The sequence below is a fragment of the Bactrocera tryoni genome, chromosome 2 (genome assembly GCF_016617805.1).
Source record: "Bactrocera tryoni isolate S06 chromosome 2, CSIRO_BtryS06_freeze2, whole genome shotgun sequence".
Taxonomy (NCBI): domain Eukaryota; kingdom Metazoa; phylum Arthropoda; class Insecta; order Diptera; family Tephritidae; genus Bactrocera; species Bactrocera tryoni.
Window position 1 is genome coordinate 23,637,926 of NC_052500.1, and position 20,245 is coordinate 23,658,170.

The 20,245-nt window shown below is 38.6% G+C and overlaps 1 protein-coding gene across 1 annotated transcript in view; it reads right to left on the bottom strand.

Moving 5' to 3' along the window:
* LOC120767460 (S phase cyclin A-associated protein in the endoplasmic reticulum) overlaps nucleotides 1-20,245 on the bottom strand; it is a 125,496-nt gene that overhangs the window by 100,503 nt on the left and 4,748 nt on the right. Inside the window, exons 4-6 of the mRNA XM_040093544.1 lie at nucleotides 19,956-20,213; nucleotides 19,763-19,886; nucleotides 15,285-15,424 (exon numbers count right to left, since the gene is read on the bottom strand). Coding sequence (XP_039949478.1) covers nucleotides 15,285-15,424; nucleotides 19,763-19,886; nucleotides 19,956-20,213 — 522 coding nt within the window. The remainder of the gene's footprint in view (nucleotides 1-15,284; nucleotides 15,425-19,762; nucleotides 19,887-19,955; nucleotides 20,214-20,245) is intronic.

Consider the following 20,245-nt stretch of genomic DNA (forward strand, 5'->3'; position numbering starts at 1 on the left):
CAAAAAAAAAATCGATTTTTTGAAGCTTCTAAAGCAGGCTCCCCCCTTAAATACATAATATTTTTTAAAAACGATCATCCACCAATAATCATTAGCAATAAGACGAAATTCGATATGGTCGCTAAAACGGGGTGGTTACCTATAATTAATTTATTGGTTTCCAATAAGCCATAAGGTAGTCAGATTAAAACTGTAGCACTTCTGTTAATATTTTACCAGAATGCCTGCTGATATGAATAGTATACGCATAAATACAAATATACAAAACGCATTTGAATTTTTACCACTGAACCACTTCTTGCCGTATTTCCAAGCGTTTTTTATTCACCATGAAAGTAGAGTGTATGGAATTAGCTCACACCTTATCGCGTGCCGCATCAACATTATTATTTAAAATTAATGATTTAATCATGATCGGTATATTTACCGAACACGAAAATATTGAAGCTTAATAAGAACATCGAAGAAGAGGGTTGCTGCCAGCGAGGGGAGTTGCAATAAGTGGCAATATGATAAATTGTTGCAGAGTGAGGATATGCAAAAGGGGTTGCTGGTGTGCAGGAACAAAAATGAATACAATAAAAATTAAAAAATGAATTTATTATACCATCATTACAGGGATTATATGAAGAAGCAACCAAAATGAGCAAATCCTCAAAAAGTGGATGGCGATTATAGAGAAATATATATATGTTTATGGTGAGATTGGAACTTAAGGGGGTATTCTGGTCTAGAAATTAAAAAAATCGATTTTTTTTTATATTTTCAAAGTTTAAGAATATGTGTAGTTTCAAGAATATGTGTACAAGAGGATTTTTCAAATTTCAAATTATTTTCGGAGATATAGGCATTTTTCTGACCCGGCGTCCAAACTGGTTCGGCCGGAACTAATCGAACAAAAGACTTTACGCGAAACTTTAAACGCGGTTTTCTCAAAACTGACTTTTTCGGAACAATACCCACGATTTCTCAGGCTCTACTGGACCGATTTACTTGAAATTTTTATAGAGTCTTCTTTATAGGCTTGTCTATGGTTGGAACTAGCCCCATCCCCAAATTATTATTTTTGTTATTTTTAAAAAGTTCGGAATAGTCAGAAAAAGTGATCCAAAAAAAACCTTTTTTTTTCATGCAGTCGCCAATTTGTGAAAAAAAAATTTTCCCACTTTTCCGTAGTTCCGGCCATTGTGACATTATTCCAGATTTATAATCTTTTTTTTTTTTGATTTCAGATAACTAGGAGGGTTGAAATCATGGGAAATTTTTAGAGACTTAAATAATTTTTGAAATTTTTTAGTTTTTAATTTTTTTCATTTCGAATAACCGAATAACCTGCAAAACCGAATTATGATTCTGAAAAGGATAGAATTAAAAAACTTGCTGTGGAATGACCAAATTCGGGTCAAGTAGGTGGAATCAAAAAATCCTTCTTGGTCTACAAAAATTTCAAGAAGAATCCTGAATTCACCCAAAAAGTTATTCAATATTCTTCTTGAAGTATCTTCTTGGTTTTGGTGGTTTGTTTATATGGACTAAAGCTATCATATCCAGCGAGCATACGCCCACTTTTCGCACACTAAAGAAATCTGAGGAATACGAACTATGACATGAACTGCCAGAAATCTACAACTGGCACTTCAGATTACTCGAAACTTTCAGTTCTGAACGATGAACTGCACTTCACAGCGTTTTCCACTTAGATTTGTGATAAGAAAAAAAGAAGACTCTCCGATTAATGACGGAGCCATCTTTAAGAATTTGGCTTGAATCCTTAATCTACCCGGCGAATCAGAATATTACGTTTGGACAACGGAGGTTCACTGAACTTTGTAAGGAAAGCGCACTTTCTTTAAAATCCATGGGTTGTGAAAATCTACCTTTAAGTGAAACCGAAAAATCCATAATTATTTACAACCTTAAGGATGAGCAACACCTGGTTCAATGTAATCATTTCATTATAATGTATTAACGAGACACATTATTGGAAGTTACATTAATGGGAGACGGGAAAGAACCTTACAACGGTCGAGAGTGTCTGGTCTATACTCATTTTATTGAAAAAGTTGGAGGGGCCGATTAGCATTCAAATAACGGACAAGATTCTCAAAGAGTGATTATTTAAGAATAACAATCTCTCTGAATTCGACGATGAAGACAAACTAGACGAGGATATGAAAATTCGGAGGCTTCTTTTTCTTAAATAGAACTATTTATATATCTTCAATACCCTAATAATAATAATATGTAATGTCCAAATCAAGAAGCTTTCGAAAAAGCCAAATCTACAGGATAGAGATTAGCAAAAGCGCAGGTATGGATATACATATGTTTGAGTGCCTTATAATGGGTTATGGCGATTTTGTAGAATGAAAGGTGCTGAAAAGAGTTATATTCGGTGAACAGCTTGAACATGTACAACAAACTATTGTCGCTGGCTACTTAGAAAAATTTAGATAATTTCAAATTATCAGAAGCTTCAAATCTATTTAAGATGATTCTTGAGGTCTATAAGGTTACTTGGAGACTCTGCAGCTGTAACTTCCTGACTGCTGAACTTTGTAATGGAAATTATCACAGCACTTAATGGACTATGGACTATCTGCATTTAAGCGACTAAGTATACGACTAGCGAAAAGGAAGGGACTCTACCTCATTAAGGACACAACTAGTGTGAAAATGTAAAATAAAAATCGATTTTTTTTATGTTTCGTTAGGGTATGCTTAAAAGAAAACAACATATTCGAATTTAAAATTGATATTTCAAACACCTTTTGAGTAATAGCCTTCGAAAGTGTAGTGAATTAGAATTTGGTAGGTCAAAACGACCAAAATTTTCGATAACATTCAACTTTTTTCTAAATGCTGACAATTTCTCGCTTTTTTAGCCTCGAAGAAGTCGATGGAATATTCATCGGGATGCAAAACTCAAAAGGTCTGTGCAAAGTGGTAGATCCAATATAGATCCAAAGTTTAATAATGGACTGCAGGTATGAGACACTGAAAGAGTAGAACGTGTTAATTTACAGCTACCAAAAAACCCGGAAAATCGCATATGCGGGAAATGTTCAACGGATCATTCCGAACAACTTTACCTAAAAGACTATGGGACTAAAACCGGTTTCGAGTCAGCGATTTTTAAGACGAAATTTAAAAACTCCATTACAAACAAAGAATTGTCGACCTATATAATTCAGGCTTCTTTTTACGAATAGTTTCACCGACAAACGCTGCATAACAATCAAATAGTAGCCCTTGTTGACAGTTTGACAAGTGGGAAAGAATTCGGAGTGCGCCACTCCTTGAAAACTAAAGAAAACTATCAACATAACCTTGATTTTGGCCTGCTTTGATGCGGTTTTTTCGGTTTCGGCTCAACTTTGCCACGTAATCATAAATCCAAGACTCATCGCCAGTAATAATACGTTTCATGATAACCTGGTAGGCGGAAAAGCATTGTTTCATAGACGTTTTTCGAAAAAAATCCATTAATTTTGGAGCCAATCGTGCTTTCACTTTCCTTAGGCCCAAATGATCTCTTAAAATAGTTTTAACTAATCCTTTCGATATTTCAACAATGTTAGTAAGATCTCTGATTCTTAATCATCGAAACTCAAGCACCAATTCTTTTATCTTGTTGACGTATTGATCATCAGTTGATGTTGATAGCCGTCCTGGACGTGGTTCATCGTCAACGCGTTCTCGACCCTCTTCGAATAATTTATATCAATCAAAACCACTTGCTCGCGTCAAAAACTTATCACCGAAGGCCTTTTCCAACATTCTGCACATTTCGGCACCAGAAATTTGATTCCGCACACGAAATTTAATGGAACTCCTTTGTTGAATAATCTCACTCATCGTAAAAATCGAAATTAAAATTAAAATGTCTTACTATTTTTTGCCCACAGTAGTATGTAAGTATATGCGCACCTTAACCATAAAGAGTAAGTATTCGGTATCGAAAATAGCCGAACGAAATTAAAATCAAAATTATGCTGTTAAGAAGTCTTAGCGTTGGATAATTAGGATTTTTGAAACATTTTTGTATTTTCTCTAGAAATATTTAATACACTTACAAAAATTTTACTTTCCACGCACACAAAAATGCATACATATGTATGTAGGATATATGTAAGTATTTCACCCAAAAAAGCACAAATTAAAATATTTTAAGATAATACGATTTGCTTTTTGGAAAATAGAAACTTGCTTTTTAATCAAACAAATAGGATTAAGCAATCTTCGGGCACAACTTTAAAACTTTTACAATTTTATTTGCTTGCTAAATTTGTTATGATGCCATAAGACATACAAAAACAACAATAAAGCAGCGCACAAAACTTCAAAGACATTTATTACGACTGCAATCCGAAGTGAAATTGAATATTCATAAACAAAAAATATATGCGCCATTAAAAGCAAATGAGTGCCGTGGCAGGCATGAGTATGTATGTGTTGGTGTGTGTGTATGGCGAATCAAGTTTGCACAAAAGCTTAGCAATTGCTTTGAGAAATAACTAAATGAAATGAAATCATATTTTCAGTCAGAACTTTGCTGGCAAATGAAAAGCAAAATGGACGGACGTGTTTTGTTGGCGACCTCGACTGTCAACACCTACCAGCGCGCTCCAGGCCAAACAGGAAGGCGTTTCGCTAAAAGGAGCGCAACAAAATGCAACACCCTGTAGTGGCAGTGGTGAGGCGCAGTAAATTTAATCTAGTTACCAAAACAAAAATCTCGGCTACAATTGTGCGACAACAACAACAACAACAACAACACCAACAACAGTCTATTTAAATTACTTGTCCAATGCAGCGCAGTTTAGAAGTAAACATTATTTGTGTGTGTAGGCGGGTGGATGTGTGTTGTCGTTGTTGTTGCTTTGCTGGTGTATTTCAGTAGCCGGTAGCGAGAAGTGGCAGCATAAAATGAAACTTTGTCCAATTAAAAGTAAACAAAAATTTAATTACGTAGCCAAAGTACCAACACACACACACACCAACGCAGCTACACATAGACAGACAGACAGCCAGGCACACAACAGCAAGGGCAAACAACAATAAGAAAAAACAGGAAAAAAATATGACTTCGGTTGCATCGAGGCTATACCCTTCACAAATAAAAAAGTTTTTCATACAAGAAATTGATTTTGATCGTTCAGTTTGTATGGCAGCCATATGCTATAGGGGTCCGATCTGATCAATTTCTTCGGAGATTGTATCATTGCCTTGGATAATAATTCGCACCAAATTTATTGACGATATCTCGTCAAATAAAAAAGTTTTCCATACAAAGACTGGATTTTGATCGTTCAGTTTGTATGGCAGCTATATGCTATAGTGGTCCGATCTGAATAATTTGCTCTGAAATTGTAGAGTTATCATGATCATTAATCGGTGTCGAAATTCGTTAAGATACATTCTCAAATAAAAAAGTTTTCCATACAAGGACTGGATTTTGATCGTTCAGTTTGTATGGCAGCCATATGGTATTGTGGTCCGATCTGAACATTTTGCTCGGAAATTGTAGAGTTATCTTCAACATTAATCTATGCCGAAATTCGTAAATATATCTCGTCAAACAAAAAGGGTTTCAATACAAAGACTAGATTTTGATCGGTCAGTTTGTATGACAGCTATATGCTATAGTGGTCCGATTGAAATTTTTTTTTCGGGGGTTCATCCGTTGCTTTGGATAACAATTCATACCAAATTTATTGACGATATCTCGTCAAATAAAAAAGCTTTCCATACAAAGACTGGATTTTGATCGTTCAGTTTGTATGGCTGCCATATGCTATAGTGGTCCGATCTGAATAATTTGCTCGGAAATTGTAGAGTCATCATTATCATTAATCGGTGTCGAAATTCATTAAGATACATTCTTAAATAAAAAAAATTTCCATACAAAGACTGGATTTTGATCATTCAGTTTGTATGACAGCTATATGCTATAGTGGGCCGATATGAAAATTTTTTGTGGGGATAGTACCATTGCATTCGACAATAATCCATGCAAAATTTCATGACGATATCTCATCAAATAAAATAGTTTTCCTTAGAAGGACTTGATTTCGATCGTACAGATTGTATGGCAGCTATATGCAATAGTGATCCAATAACGACGGTTCTGACAAATAAGCATCTTCTTGGTGAGAAAAGAGCGTATACAAAATTTCAGTTGGATATCTCAAAAACTGTGCGACTTGTTCGCGTATATACAGACAGAGCTACAGGTAGGTATGACTAAATTGACTAAGCTTCTACGCCAGATCATTTATATGGGTATATGTATTACATAGAGTCTCAAGCGTTTCCTTCTGGCTTTTGCAAAATTCACTAGAAACTTAATATACACTGTTCAGGGTATAAAGAACCCTAAGGTCCACTGCATCTACTGTGTACCAATGCAAGCCTGCTGTTTGTCGCTATTGTTGTTCTTATTGTTGTTGGCGTTAGTGGCAAAAAGCCAAAGCCCAAAGCCGTCAGTCAACGTTAGGCAACGTGATTGGTGGGCAGTGGACCACTCGCTGGATGTTTGTAAATGTGTGTGAATGCAGTTGAAGCGCCACTGAAATTCAATTACTGCAACAAAAACAACAACAGAGGCAACCGGCAGTGACTTTTATTCAGCGCAATTTTATTTGCGTGTGTGTGTGTGAATATTGTTATTCAAAAAATAAACTCGGTGAACAGAGCCGTCACTTGGCTGGGTCAAAGAGTCAATACACACTAAAATTATATATACACACAAACACAAACACACATACACAGAGTCGCATTGTTGTAACGCTTGTGACAATACAAGTATAAATAAGTAAATACGCAATAGCTTCTGCTGTAGAATGACAGAACAATGGCAGGCGGCAGCAATGCAAATGAGTTTGTGTACGTGCGAAACGGTGAAGGGGGCGTGGTGCATGGCAGCTTGATGCCCAACCAACTCGTGGCCAATATTGAATTATAAGAAGCACACACACACAGTTATATGTATATACCTATAGTACAATAGAATTGGCGCAAAGTGCGTTTGCTGCGGGCTAGCACCGTTATAAATCTGAGTTTGTGTGTAAACACCTCTGTGAGTTGAACTTTTTTGCGCACAAGTGTCGGAAATTTTAAGAAATTTTAATTTTCCAAAAGTTGAAATTAGTTGCTTATTTACTTGGCAACAAATAATTTTACACATTTGCATATTAAATAAGAGAAAATATTTTGCTCTTCTTTCAAGGACAATCTACAAGTAAAATGTTTGAAAGTTTGACAGAAATGTCAAAATTGTTTTTCAAGTGGCAGTTTTGCCCAAACTAATAAGCAGAGAGGTGGCAAAATTCATTGAGTATTGTTTTTTCGAACATCCTTCTTTGACCCCCCTCTAGCTTGTGCGTGATCGAAAAACGAAATCGTCACCTAAAATGCAAAATAACGTAACATCACTTTTCATCAGTTTTGTGAAGATATCTCGTCCAATGCAAGCACTTTATTCCGATCGTTTAATTTGTATCGACCGTTCCGACAAGCGAGCAGCATTTTAGTGAAAAAGGGGAGGTGAAAATATCTCAATAACTGATGAACTAGTTCGTATAATGGGTTGTCAAAAAAATCGTGCGGTGTTTTTATTGAATTTTTTTTTCATTTTTATTGAAATTGAAATGAATTTTTGATGACTCATGCCCAGCTCTTAAGCGATGCTACGGCTGCTACTATGCCGGTCTCTTTCGACCAATTCAGCGATTTTATCGCAATTTTCAACGACAGGCTTTCCATCTTCGTCCACCTCTACACCAGAACGAAAACGTTGAAACCATCGTTGTGCGGTGGAAATGGAAACTGTATCAGGTCCATAAACTGCACAAATTTTATTGGCGCCTGGAGATGCATTTTTGCCTTTATCGTAGTAGTACTGTAAAATATGCCGTATTTTCTCTTTATTTTGCTCCATGACAATGACAATCGATCAAACACGTGTTAGCGCGTGAAATGAGCTTTCCAAAAAGGTATAGCATGACCCGATGCGACGAATAAAACTAGAACTACGCGCTTTCAGCGCCAAGTAGCGAAAATACCGCAAGACTTTTTTGACAACCTATTATAAAAATATAAAAAAAAATATATATTTTTTTTTTTAACTATTCATTTTTTTCAATCCCAACATGAAATTTCTTTGGAAATACCCTAAAAAAAATTCGCTGAAATTTTTTTGGAAATACCCTAAAAAAAATTCCCTGAAAATTTGAGCCCTTAATAGTAACATTAAGGACTGGACCAAGGCATGTAAAAATTTTCCATAGAAAATAGAGGACAATCGTAATTTTTTACTTTAAATTTCTAGAGCTCAGATGCATTTTATGGCATCGCTCTGACTTTAGACACATATTCCTCAGAATTGAACACTCTACAAAAGTGCCCATTGCGACAAAGTCGAAACTCACACCGGCGAGGTAGTACGGGGCTCTAAACCTGACTTTTCCACGAAATTCGCATTTTTTTGAATATATCTCGTAAATGACAAGAGCTATAGAAAAAATGTACATGACAAACTTGTAGCAAATTTTATTTACCACAAAAAAGATCTGAGGTCAAAACCGCTATCATTAATACTTCTCGAGATATTCGACTTTTTAGGTAAGGCTTTGTAGAATTTTCATAGATGGTATGTAATAAAACATCTAAGAAAATTTAATACAGACAGACGGACGAAAATCCAATATTACTTCTAATTTCTTTAATTGTAAAGTAGCTGAACAATCAAAATGTGGTATGGTCAGAAAAATGATGATCGAAGGTAATGACAATTCCAGAAAGCTTGTAGGAAGGCGACTCAACTAAGCTCAACTTTTTGGACGAATTAACATGAAGGAGCCACTCCTGTCAAAACGCCACATCAAAATTCGACAGGCATTTGCAAAGGCCCGTAGAGACAATCCAGCACAATTTTAAGGGGGTATTCCGGTCTGGGATTTTGAAAAAATCGATTTTCAAAAATATGACCTTGAAAGAATTTTTCAAAATTCGACTTATTTTCGGAGATACAGCCGATTTTGTGACGTGGCGTCCGTGTTCACTAGAATTGTCTCCTAAACGTTAAACGCGTTTTTCACGGAACTACTTTTTTTGAGGTGGCTGACATGATATCTCAAGTTCTACTGAACCGATTCCTTTGAAATTTGGTATATATCTTCTTTATACTATACTCTATCGTGTCTGCCTTGGATTTTTAAAAATTTTGATTTTAAGTATTTTTAAAAAATTCGAAAAGGTCGAAAAAATCGGGTAAAAAAATTTTTTTTTATCAAGTCGACGCCATTTTGTTATTTTTATTTTTTGTTTTTAATGGTCAACCCGATAACGACATCCTTACTAATGAAGAATCTTCTGGTTTTTTGTGTTTTAGATCTCTACAAGGGTTGAAATCACGTCAACCAGGACGCAACGTTTTTTTTGAAGCCCCCACTTCACCGGCCCGCATCTCGACGAATTTTGGTTTTCTTTTTCTTGCAATTTTTTTATATTATTACAATATGTATCAATAAAACAAAACATATAAAAAAAATTATGGTAAAAATGTTTTACATTTTTTTTATCTTAGTTCAAAAAATGCCCAAAATTCATGCGTCTAGACCAGAATACCCCCTTAAAGGAACGTGCTTTGATGCGACGAAAGCAAGATAAATAGGATGGGTGCAGATGGAAAAACATTTGTCGTCCACAGGGTTAAGCTCTTAACACTATACCAAACAAAAAAAAACATTAAGCACGGTAGTGGAAGTATCATGGTCTGGGACGCGTTTTCATGGCATGATGTGGGGCCATTTATTCGCATAAATGGTGAAGCCATGCCGATAAACTGGACATTTATGCAAGACAATGATCCGAAGCACACCGCAAAGGTAAAATTGGCTGACAATGAAAAATTATAATATTGGATTGGCCTGCTCAAAGCCCGGATCTGAATGCAATAGAAAATTTATGGAATAATGCTTGAACCAAATGTACCAACGATCATTTCTTTCTTAAATTAGTTAAGGTTAAGGGACTAAATAGTTTCTACGTAGAATATTGACTCAATTGCTGTCTTTATTGTATGCCACCATTGATTGTTGATACTGGAGTTGAGTGGAATTGCTGTAGAAACTAATTGTTAACACACTATAAAAATAATATTAAACTAGAAGTTTAATAAGGCTTCCAGAACTAGGGTAGGTTAGGTAAATAGGCTGTTTTGCCACGAATAATCTCACGCTTAAAGGCCGTTTTGATTGTCAGAATTTCTAAGTACGGGTCAAAAGGACAGTCGCATTTCTACAAAACACCTACAGCCTGCCACAAATTTATTGAGGTGGCTAATACCTATTCCAGCTAAATAGCCGGGTTCGTAGAAAGTAGGACAATCAACTGGCGAATCTATTCTATATCTACTGCTTTTTCTTGCTAGCTCAGCGGTTTTACAGTTTCCGACGATACCGTTGGCGCCAGGCATCCAGACAAGTTTAATATGGAAGTAACTTGATCCTTGACTAGCTTTGATCTTACTGTCAGCGAGCTGAATGCCTGTAACCAAACTTCGTTGAAGCTGGAACTTTTACATGAAAGAAGGCCTGGCTGTTTGAAACAAGAGTTCATTGAGAGCTCTCAGCGCTTCGATCAGCGCTTCGATTCGTTGCTCACTGCGCTGAAAATGCTCACTGCGCCTCTTCTACAGCGACTCCAACCCAACCGCATATCTCTCGAAGGTATGTGCGCAAAGAAGATGCCACTATGAGTAGGCTCTGTGCCGCATGTCTCCAAGTTAACTGGGATGCAATCGAAATGAGAAAGAATTTCAGAATGTGCCTCTCTGGAATTCTTAGTGTGACCGGCTTGCCGGAGTTTGATAGCAATGCATTTGCCGGTTAACTCCACGAGTGCTATATGTTGAATGGCATTATTTTGAATTTAAATTTAACAAAACGGAGCTAGCCACAGTACAAAAAAGATCGTTCTTTGAAGAAAAATTTGAAAAGAAGAATTTTTGATTATTCGGTGCTTAGCACAACCCAAGCAGTACGCAATTATCTATTAATATTAATAATCTTTATGGAAAAATCTTCTAACTTTTTTGCTTTACTGGACTCCGAATTCATTTCCAGAAACAAAGAAAAAATAACTGTTCTTACGCAATGCAATTAAAAATTTTAATAAGCAGAAACAGAATTCTATGATATTATTAAGAAAATATTAAAACAATTTCAGCACAACACAAAAACAAAAAAGAGGAATATGCAAAATCGAAAATTGTTTTCCCTCAAGTTCTCAAACACATTCAAATGAAAAAGTTTCGCAACAAATTGGAAAATAAAACAAGTTAAATTAAATTTTGCACAATCAAAAGAAAACAGTCACAGGACCTGGCAAGGACGGCAAGCTGCTCAGATAACGGTAACGTAGCAAAAAAGGCGGAGAGCGAAAAAAGAAGTAGAGAGAAAAGTAGGAGCCGAGTACCCAAAAGTGAAGTGGAGCGCAACAAGCCAACAATAACAACGCCAGCACAAACGCTCGCACACAACACAGTGTCTGCAACGATAAAGCGGAGAATACAAGTTGAAAATGCAAATAACAACAGCAACAGTAACAACAAGAACAAATATGCAATAAAATTGCAAAACTACAAAAAGCTGTCGACAAAGCGAAATATAAATTTCGAATTTAACGAAACGGAATGACAGCAGGAAGAGCACAAGGCGAACACATGAAGCGAAACGCACGAAACGCCGGGATGTCTGTATGTGTATGTAGATGTAGTATAATGGCGGTGTGCGGTGGGAGTGCCCTGTGTGTGTGGCACAAAGTTGGAGGCAACGATTTTAAATTTCTGCTGCAGTTTTGAATAAACAAACAAATACGCCAAAGGTGTATGCAAAATGGCTACAACAACAGCAAAAACAGCGTTTGTTAGTCGTAGCACAGTGGTGGGCAGCTCAAGCGTGACGAAGAGATTTGCCAAAGAGGAGCGAGCGACTAAAAAAGGATAAGCTGCAAAATAATTGTAGCGGAACGGAAATTTGAAAATTCAAGCGAGAAGATGAGCGCGAAAATAAATGATAAAAAGAGGGGGTATTGGGGGCGCAGGGAACATAAAGAAATGTTTATAGCAAGGATATTGAATTAAATTAAAGTAAAATTAAATAAAAAACCAAATAATTGTATTTAATTAGCAAAAAAATATAAATTCTATAAATCAGCAGTTTCGTATTTTTATACCCTGAGTAGGCTATAGTTTGTAAAACCGAGAACGAAATGTTGGATGATGGTGAACCCGATACCCCAATCGATGACGATGAAGCAGACATTCTATTGTCCGACTAAGAAGAAGTTCGAATAGCAATTACCCGTCTGAGGAACAGCAAAGTGACCGAGACCGATGAATTGCCGGCCGAGCTATTCAAATATTGCGGCGAAGAGCTGATAAGAAGCATGCATCAGCATATTCTACGGTCGTTCGAAAGCATGCCCGACAGCTGGAATTTAACTTCGAAGTCGTAGATAATTTCGTCTATCTTGGAACCAACAGGTGCTACTTCGGACTGAGTAAGCAGCAATTAATACAAATCGTTCAACTTTATTACGTAAATTTACGTTCTGTAAAGAATGTGTTTCGCGCTTCGTTCAACTTATGGTCAACATAATCGGCCTACTGAGCGTACTATTCGCAACTCCATCACCCATCTTGAGACCCAGCATTCATTATTGCACAACATTCGATCGAATAGACCGCGTCTAGAACGCAGTGAAGAAAATATAGCAGCCGTATCTGAGAGTGTGCACGAAGACCGTGGAGTGTTGATTCGGCACTGTTCGAAGAAACCTGGACTTACGTATAGAACGACGGCATTTTACGTAGAGATCTTAAATTGAAAGCGTCCAAAATACAGCTTGTTTAAGAACTGAAGCCGCTCGACCTTTCCAAGCGACATTGCTTCGCTCTATGGGCTCTTGAAAAGTTCCCAAAATATCCAACGTTTTCGAGCCAAATTTGTTCAACGATGAATGAGGTCCATTTTCGGGTCAATGGGTATGTAAACAAGCAAAATGGCCGCATTCGGGACGAAGAACAACCTGAGGAGATTCAAGAGCTGTCATTTCATCCAGAAAAAACAACGGTTTGGTGTGGTTTGTGGGCCGGTCGAATCAACGGTCCATAATTCTTCAAAAATGATGCCGGTGAGAACGTGACCGTCAATAGCGACCATTATCGCCCCATGATAACCGACCATTTGATACCTGAAATTGAAGCTCGTGATCTCGGCATTTGGTTTTAACAAGACCGAGCCACTTCCCACACAGTGAGCCAGGGACGGATCTAGAGTAGAATTTTTGGAGGGTAACTTTATAATTTTGTACTTGCAACTCAAAGTCCCTTTCTTCGCGGAGTGTCACTTATGGTGGAAATAATGTAATAACTTTAGGGTGGGAACTCTCCGCAGTTCCAAGTGGATCCACCCGTTAGACTTTTTCCGGTGGGGATATGGAAGGTTTAAGTCTTTGCAAACAATTCCGTTTCGATTCAGACCTTGGAGCAAAACATCACGCGTGTTATTCGTCATTTACCACACCAGTCGAAATGCTCGAACGAGTGAACGAAAATTCTACTCAACGGATGAACCATCTGAGATGTGTCCGCGGTCAACACTGGAAATAGATGATCTTCAAAAAATAAAAGTCTAAGAATGTTCTTTCGAATGATAATTCAGAGTCCACAACTGATAACCCCCAATTGAAAAGGAGGTCATGATATTCGACTAAAAAGGGTATTAATTTGAAAATATGCCATTTTTTTTAGATTTTTATATCAAAATATGTTGGAAATATTATTTTAGATAAATAAATAGAGCTTCAAAATTCTAAAAACTAAATGGAGAATTTAACTATTTAACTCGTTCATATTTCAAATAGAGAAACTTCCGCAATCAAAGTAATTTCGGAGCATTTCTGCCTCATTAAAGCAACCAAACCTTAAAGACTTCGCCAGCAACCTAAATTTATCGATAAATCTACAAAAATTACAACGCACAAACATGTGAGGGCGTAACAGCCAACAACAGCGCTGAAAACAGTAAACACAGCAACGACGACGACAACAACAACAAACGGCAATAAAACGCAGAATGGCGTAACACAAACAAGGAGAATGGCAACAACAGCGCGGCAGACAATGGGAGTACAAATGGGGCGATTGGACAAACCCCCAAGCGCCCGCACACCGTCGAACCGAACAACCGAACAAAAGCGCGTCAGCCACCAGGTATTCAGGTAGCGGCGCGCGCTGCGGCATTGGTAGCCTGGGCGGATTTAAGTCAGTCGGTACAATGCAAAAGTGCTGAAATTTGCATGAAAACATGCAAACAACAACGCCAGCAGCAACAAGAGCAAACTGGCAAATAAAAATGGAGAAAAAATTGGCGTGCAACTTAGCAGTAAAATCGCGCTTGGCAAACTCACGGCAGGCAGTCAGGCAGGTGGCAGCAACGCGCGGCGTTTTAGTAGCGAGCGAAATAAGCACCTCGCAACATTAATGCTGCGTTGAGGCGCCGTTATGCACGCAACGGCTATAAGGATTGCGGTGGCCGCCTACGCCAGTGGAAAGCCGCGACGCGCGGCGCCGCGCTCAACAACATCAGCCAAAAGTGGCCGCGCTCAATACTGCGAGCGCGCACGTATGTAAGCGCTGCGTTTTTATTTACACGACCGCGCCAGAGCTTGAAGCAGCCGCAACAATGGCAAAAACAGCAATAACAACAATAAATAAAGTAAAACGCTTATCCCTACCAAGCTTTGCGCACACACACACGTTTATTATACGGAATATTGTGCAGCGCGTCGCATGCGTTTGCAGGTGACGGACGACAACAACAACACAAACAACCACTAAGAGAGCTTATTAAATGGTGGCGTTAGAACACGCCCTTTTTCGAACTCGCTCACTACGCTGCGCTACACGGTTGTAGACTTATGCACGCGCACGCGCTGTGCGCAGCGCTCAGCAACACGCTATACTCGTCTCTTTCGCGCGCGCTTTGCAGCAATTACCGACTTTTCGAAGTTCGAAATGTGGCATTTCCCCTGCGCAGCGCAGACGTGCAGCCGCGCACCCTGTAAACTGGCGAGCCGCATGCGAGCCACATTAGCGCTCATATGTTCTCAAATCACTACAGACGTGTCTATAGAAGTCGGGCGGGCGGTTGGTATTTACTCATAATTTCATGGACACACTGGCTTAAAAGGCGCACACTGTTGTGTTGACTTACCTTATCAGATCCGGTAGGCGTTCCAGCACTTTGGGGTGGGTGTGCTTCTTCGTGTAGGACGGCGACATGGCCACTGTGCAGGCGAGCATTAGCTCAGTGGACAACTCTACAGGATGTTGCGGTGATTTTTCTTCGGGAAGCTGTAAAGAAACAAAGTAGAAAATAGCAATGGAAACAAGGCATATAAAGAAAAGGTGGAAAAGCAAACGTTTAAAAAATAAAATGGATTATCTTCTTCAACGCATTGGCATTAAAACTGTTTCGTGAATCGAAAAAAATGTCGGATGACAACTAAACGGAAGTAGAAACGAAGAAAGTGGTTGGAGGGTTGGAGACCAAGAAGAAATCGTTATCGGCACTGACGCAAGGTGACAGCGTGACAGCATGACAGAAAAAGGGAAACAAAACTAAAGAAATAAATAAAAGGTATAAAGTGAAAATATGCAAGAAAGGCAATAAAACAGTTCGCTGCACATTAGGGTGGTTGCATGATATTTTTCTTTTGCGTTGAATTATTTAAAAATGAAAAAAAAATCGACATACACAAAAGTAGTGTAACAGCGTCTGAACAGATTAATTTCTTGATATGATTAGTACATGACAGGAATATAGGAAGACACAATGGAAAAAAGGAAGAAAGGAAGAGCCTGGCGAGTATCTACAGCCTTGAGTGACGGCTAAATCCGATCACTTAGCTTATTTTAGAAGATGAAGTCGATTTTACGACAAAAAATATACAAAAAACTCACTTCGCAGAACTCGAGTTCGAGATTTCTAAACGGTGTTCCGGTTCAAAATTTTGCTTGGTAATTTACCAAAATATAGCGAACATAATGGCCAGACTAGTGTTTACTTCGGGCGCTGGCTTGACAGCTATTTTATTAACTTAAAGCGAAACCAGACCGGAGCGTCTCCATACCATAAATATGTTTTTGTTCACGTTTAAGGGGGAATTCTGGTCTAGGATTTTGAAAAAAAAAAACGACTTTTTTTGCATATTTTGAAAGTTTAGACATTCAAAAATATGACCTTGGAAGAACTTTTCAAAATTCGACTTATTTTCGGAAATACAGCAGATTTTGTGACGTGGCGTTCGTGTTCACTAGAATTGTCTCCTAAACTTTAAACGCGTTTTTCTCGAAACTCCTTTTTTTGAGGTGGTTGACATGGTATCTCAAGTTCTACTAAACCGATTTCTTTGAAATTTGGTATATATCTTCTTTATACAATGCTTTATCGTGTCTGCCTTGGCTTTACAAAAATTTTGATTTGAAGTATTTTTCAAAAATTCGAAAAAATCGGGTCAAAAAAAAAATTTTTTTTTTGAAGTCGACGCCATTTTGTTATTTTATTTTTTTATTTTTTTTTTTTTTTGTGAAAATGGTCAACACGATAACGACATCCTTACTAATGAAGAATCTTCTTGTTTTTTGTTTTAGATCTATACAAGGGTTGAAATCACGTCAACGAGGACGCACCGTTTTTTTTGAAGCCCCCACTCCACAGGCCCGTATCTCGACGAATTATTAAATATATATTATAAAAATGTCAATAAAAAACTTATAAAAAAAATGGATAGTAAAAATGTTTTTCATTTTTTTTTATCTTAGTTTAAAAAATACCTAAAATTCAGGCGTCTAGACCAGAATACCCCCTTGAGCCTCAAAACACAAGATGACCTCGCATTTCGTGGATTTACTAAGTACAACCTACAAGAAATCTAATAATGTGTCTTTAGCGCTGTAATCCATTCGTCATAAAATTATAGATTCACAGTTGGTACACTTAACGAACGGCCCGTCATTTAAACAATTGCTGAAGTGTGAAGAACTGAAAAAAGTTAAACTCCATTTAAGAAGTTACAGATAAGATCTCTGTATTTTTGCGGACATTTTGGTCTGAAACATATATTCAATGATTGGTTCTGGATTGGATCAAAACCAACGCAACTTATAATAATCGCCGATCAGAAGAAACATAAATTATAAGATTATTCTTATAAAGTCAGGAAAGGTTCGATGTCGTTGAAGCAGGGCGGCCAAATAGAACTTCTTATTGAACTCCGTCAGTCCCACAGGAACAAATTCATGATGCAACAAACCACGAATATCGAAAACAACAATGAACATCACCTTGATTTTTAAGCGGCTTTGTTATGGTTTTTTGGTTTCCGCTCGTTTTTTCCCCTTCATTCCGATGATTATTGACTTGTTTGCATATCAAACTCATAAACCCATGTCTCATCGGCAGTTAAAATGCTTGCCATGACTATGGGTTCGGAAATCGCACGACCAAGCAAGTCCAAAGAGACTTGTTTACGGTACTCTTTTGAAGAAAAAGTCAGCTTTATCGAGTCGAGTCGAGCAAGAACGCGCTTCCCCTAAAATATCCAGCAAAATCATTCGAACGGACTCGCGAGACATCTCTTTAACACTTGCCTGACGATTGTCAAGCACCATATCCTTCACTTTTTTAATATTTTCATCGGCTGAAGAGGTCGAAGGTCGTCCAGAACGAGGCATGTCCTCAACGATCTCTCGACCGTTTTTGAAGTCTTTGTACCAGTTGTAGACTTGTGTTTCCAATAAAAGTGAGTAAACAAACTGGTTGATAGATCGCACTCATATTTGGCATAGTAATTAAGAACGGTCCTACCAATTTAGCAAAATACAATTTTTTTTAAATATCATTTGCCCGGAGAATTTAAATTTGACATAAAACCCAAGCGCCAATCCTTCCTAAAGCAAAAATCTCTTGCTCAATTTGCCAAAGAAAAACATTACTTAGGACCCGGACAAAAAACGTGGACTAAATGTAACGAACACCACCGAAACTCCCCAAGCAAACTCAGTTGGGCTTGAACCGGAGGAGGTGCTCGAAAGAAGAGAAGACGAAGAGGCAGACCGTCCCCTTTACAACCAGCAGATCGTCCAGGTCAGGATGACCCTCGTAGGAGTGGAATGATACCTAAGCACCTCCAGCAGGGAATAGCTCCTGAGGAAACAAGGAATATGAGGGGTAACAGGGTCAGCGGCAGCAGTCCAAACGGAGTAACGGGTCTCGGAGCCATTGTTCAGTCAACGCTAATTCGACCGGTAGGGGTGGAAGCGAAAAGACGGCGCCTCCGAATACATACATATACCGCGAAACGCATAACCGCACAAATAATGCCACCTAACTCCAAACGGCAGAGGGTTAATTATGCCCAGGTAGTTGTGGCAAGAATCATGCGGGGACTCGTTGCATACTGCACATGTATTTGGTAAGTCGGGATCAATTCTGGATAAGTAGGAATTTAACCTGCTGCAGTATCCAAAACAAATCCACTCTAGAATCTCGGGACATCTCGAGTTCATCGTATGCTATAGGTTGTGGTTTAATTCCAAGTACGCCATTTACTACGAGCGAGGGGATAAAGGCTCCACCGTGAAATGTCTGGACTGCGTATTGTTCAATGTCGTCGAAGTAATGAAGAAATGGCCTCTTAATGTTCTTAGGAGGCGGCTTTGATTTAAGCAGATGACTTTAGGGATGATTTATGTGTTCCTTAAGCAGGAAGGCCTTACTATGTACAAGCTCTCGAGCTACTGCTTAAGGATAGTACAATCAAGGGATGTACCGACGGCTCGAAAACGAAACGGACGGCTCGAAAACGTCGGAGGAAATTGGTGCAGAAGTCGGAGAACCACGCACCAAGCTCCATATACCTGTGGGGAGTTTTCCGAGCATATTTCAGGCACAGGCCTTTGTCTTATGTCGGTGCTTGGAGATAAACCTCCAACGCAACTATTGCAACGAACGTATAACCATACTTAGCGACCGCGGCACTTAAAGCGATCTCGAATCGATCAAATACGACGAAATCAAATCGCTACTGGTGCTGTAGTATAGAGAACGTCTGAACAGTGTATCGGAACGTAACCAAGCGCACCGTATCTGGGTGCCCGGTCACAAAGGTATAACCACTGTAAGCTCAAGAAGCACTTATATAACAAGAGCCTAGTTTCTTGAGCAAATAGCCGGTTCTGCAACAGACAGGACTGCACAGCAACAGGAAAAGACCCATGGACCCATGGACCCATTTCCAATTAGGGATCACTATAGCAGCTAGCAGTATACCTATCAATATGCTGGATCTAAGTGGATCGTTGTGACTTAGGAGAGAGCACAATATACCTTGGGTCGCGGTACAAACCTCATCTATTTATCTTATCTTATCTTATAGCTTCGGTGCAGCCGAAGTTAACATTTTTCCAGAGAAACTGCTAGAAATGTATTGTATTTAAGAATATTCAAGTTCACGCGATCCGTTCTCACGAGAGAATGAAGGAACCCAGAATTTTAACCAGCCAAGGACCTTCAACTCGGCAACAAAATTGCTTGGAGAGCGTTTTTGTCGACACAACAACAATTACAACTCGATTAAATATTACAAGGTCTTCTAACACAAAGGACTTGGAGTAAAAACTATAACTCACCTGCAAACTCTGGAAAAGCACATCGAATAACGCGCTCAGCGTATTTCCAAGTATGGCGTGACGCGCGATTTGCGGACAAAGCGTACAGGCGTTACGATATAATTGCACAGCGAGCACAACAGCGCTGTAAAGAGCGAAAAAATATTTGTTAAAACCAAAAGGTCGAGTGAAGAGTATTCTTAAAACTTCATACCGCTTTGGAATGTCATTGTTCTCTTGCATGCTTTTGCTAATCACATTTGTGGTGATGACGCCAAGGCCATCCATAAGCAGGAAGCACTGAAAATCGAATACTTGCGCCTTGCTCATGAGACGCAACAGCTGGCTGACGGCGCGCTCCAAACCTTGCGAGCCGCCGCCTTTGCTCACGAGATTTAAATATTTCGGCACTTGACTCTCGCGCTTCATATGCAATGGCACCGGCTGTTGCTCCTTCATGTACTCCTCGGCACTGCAATAATAATTGAACACATTAGTTATAGT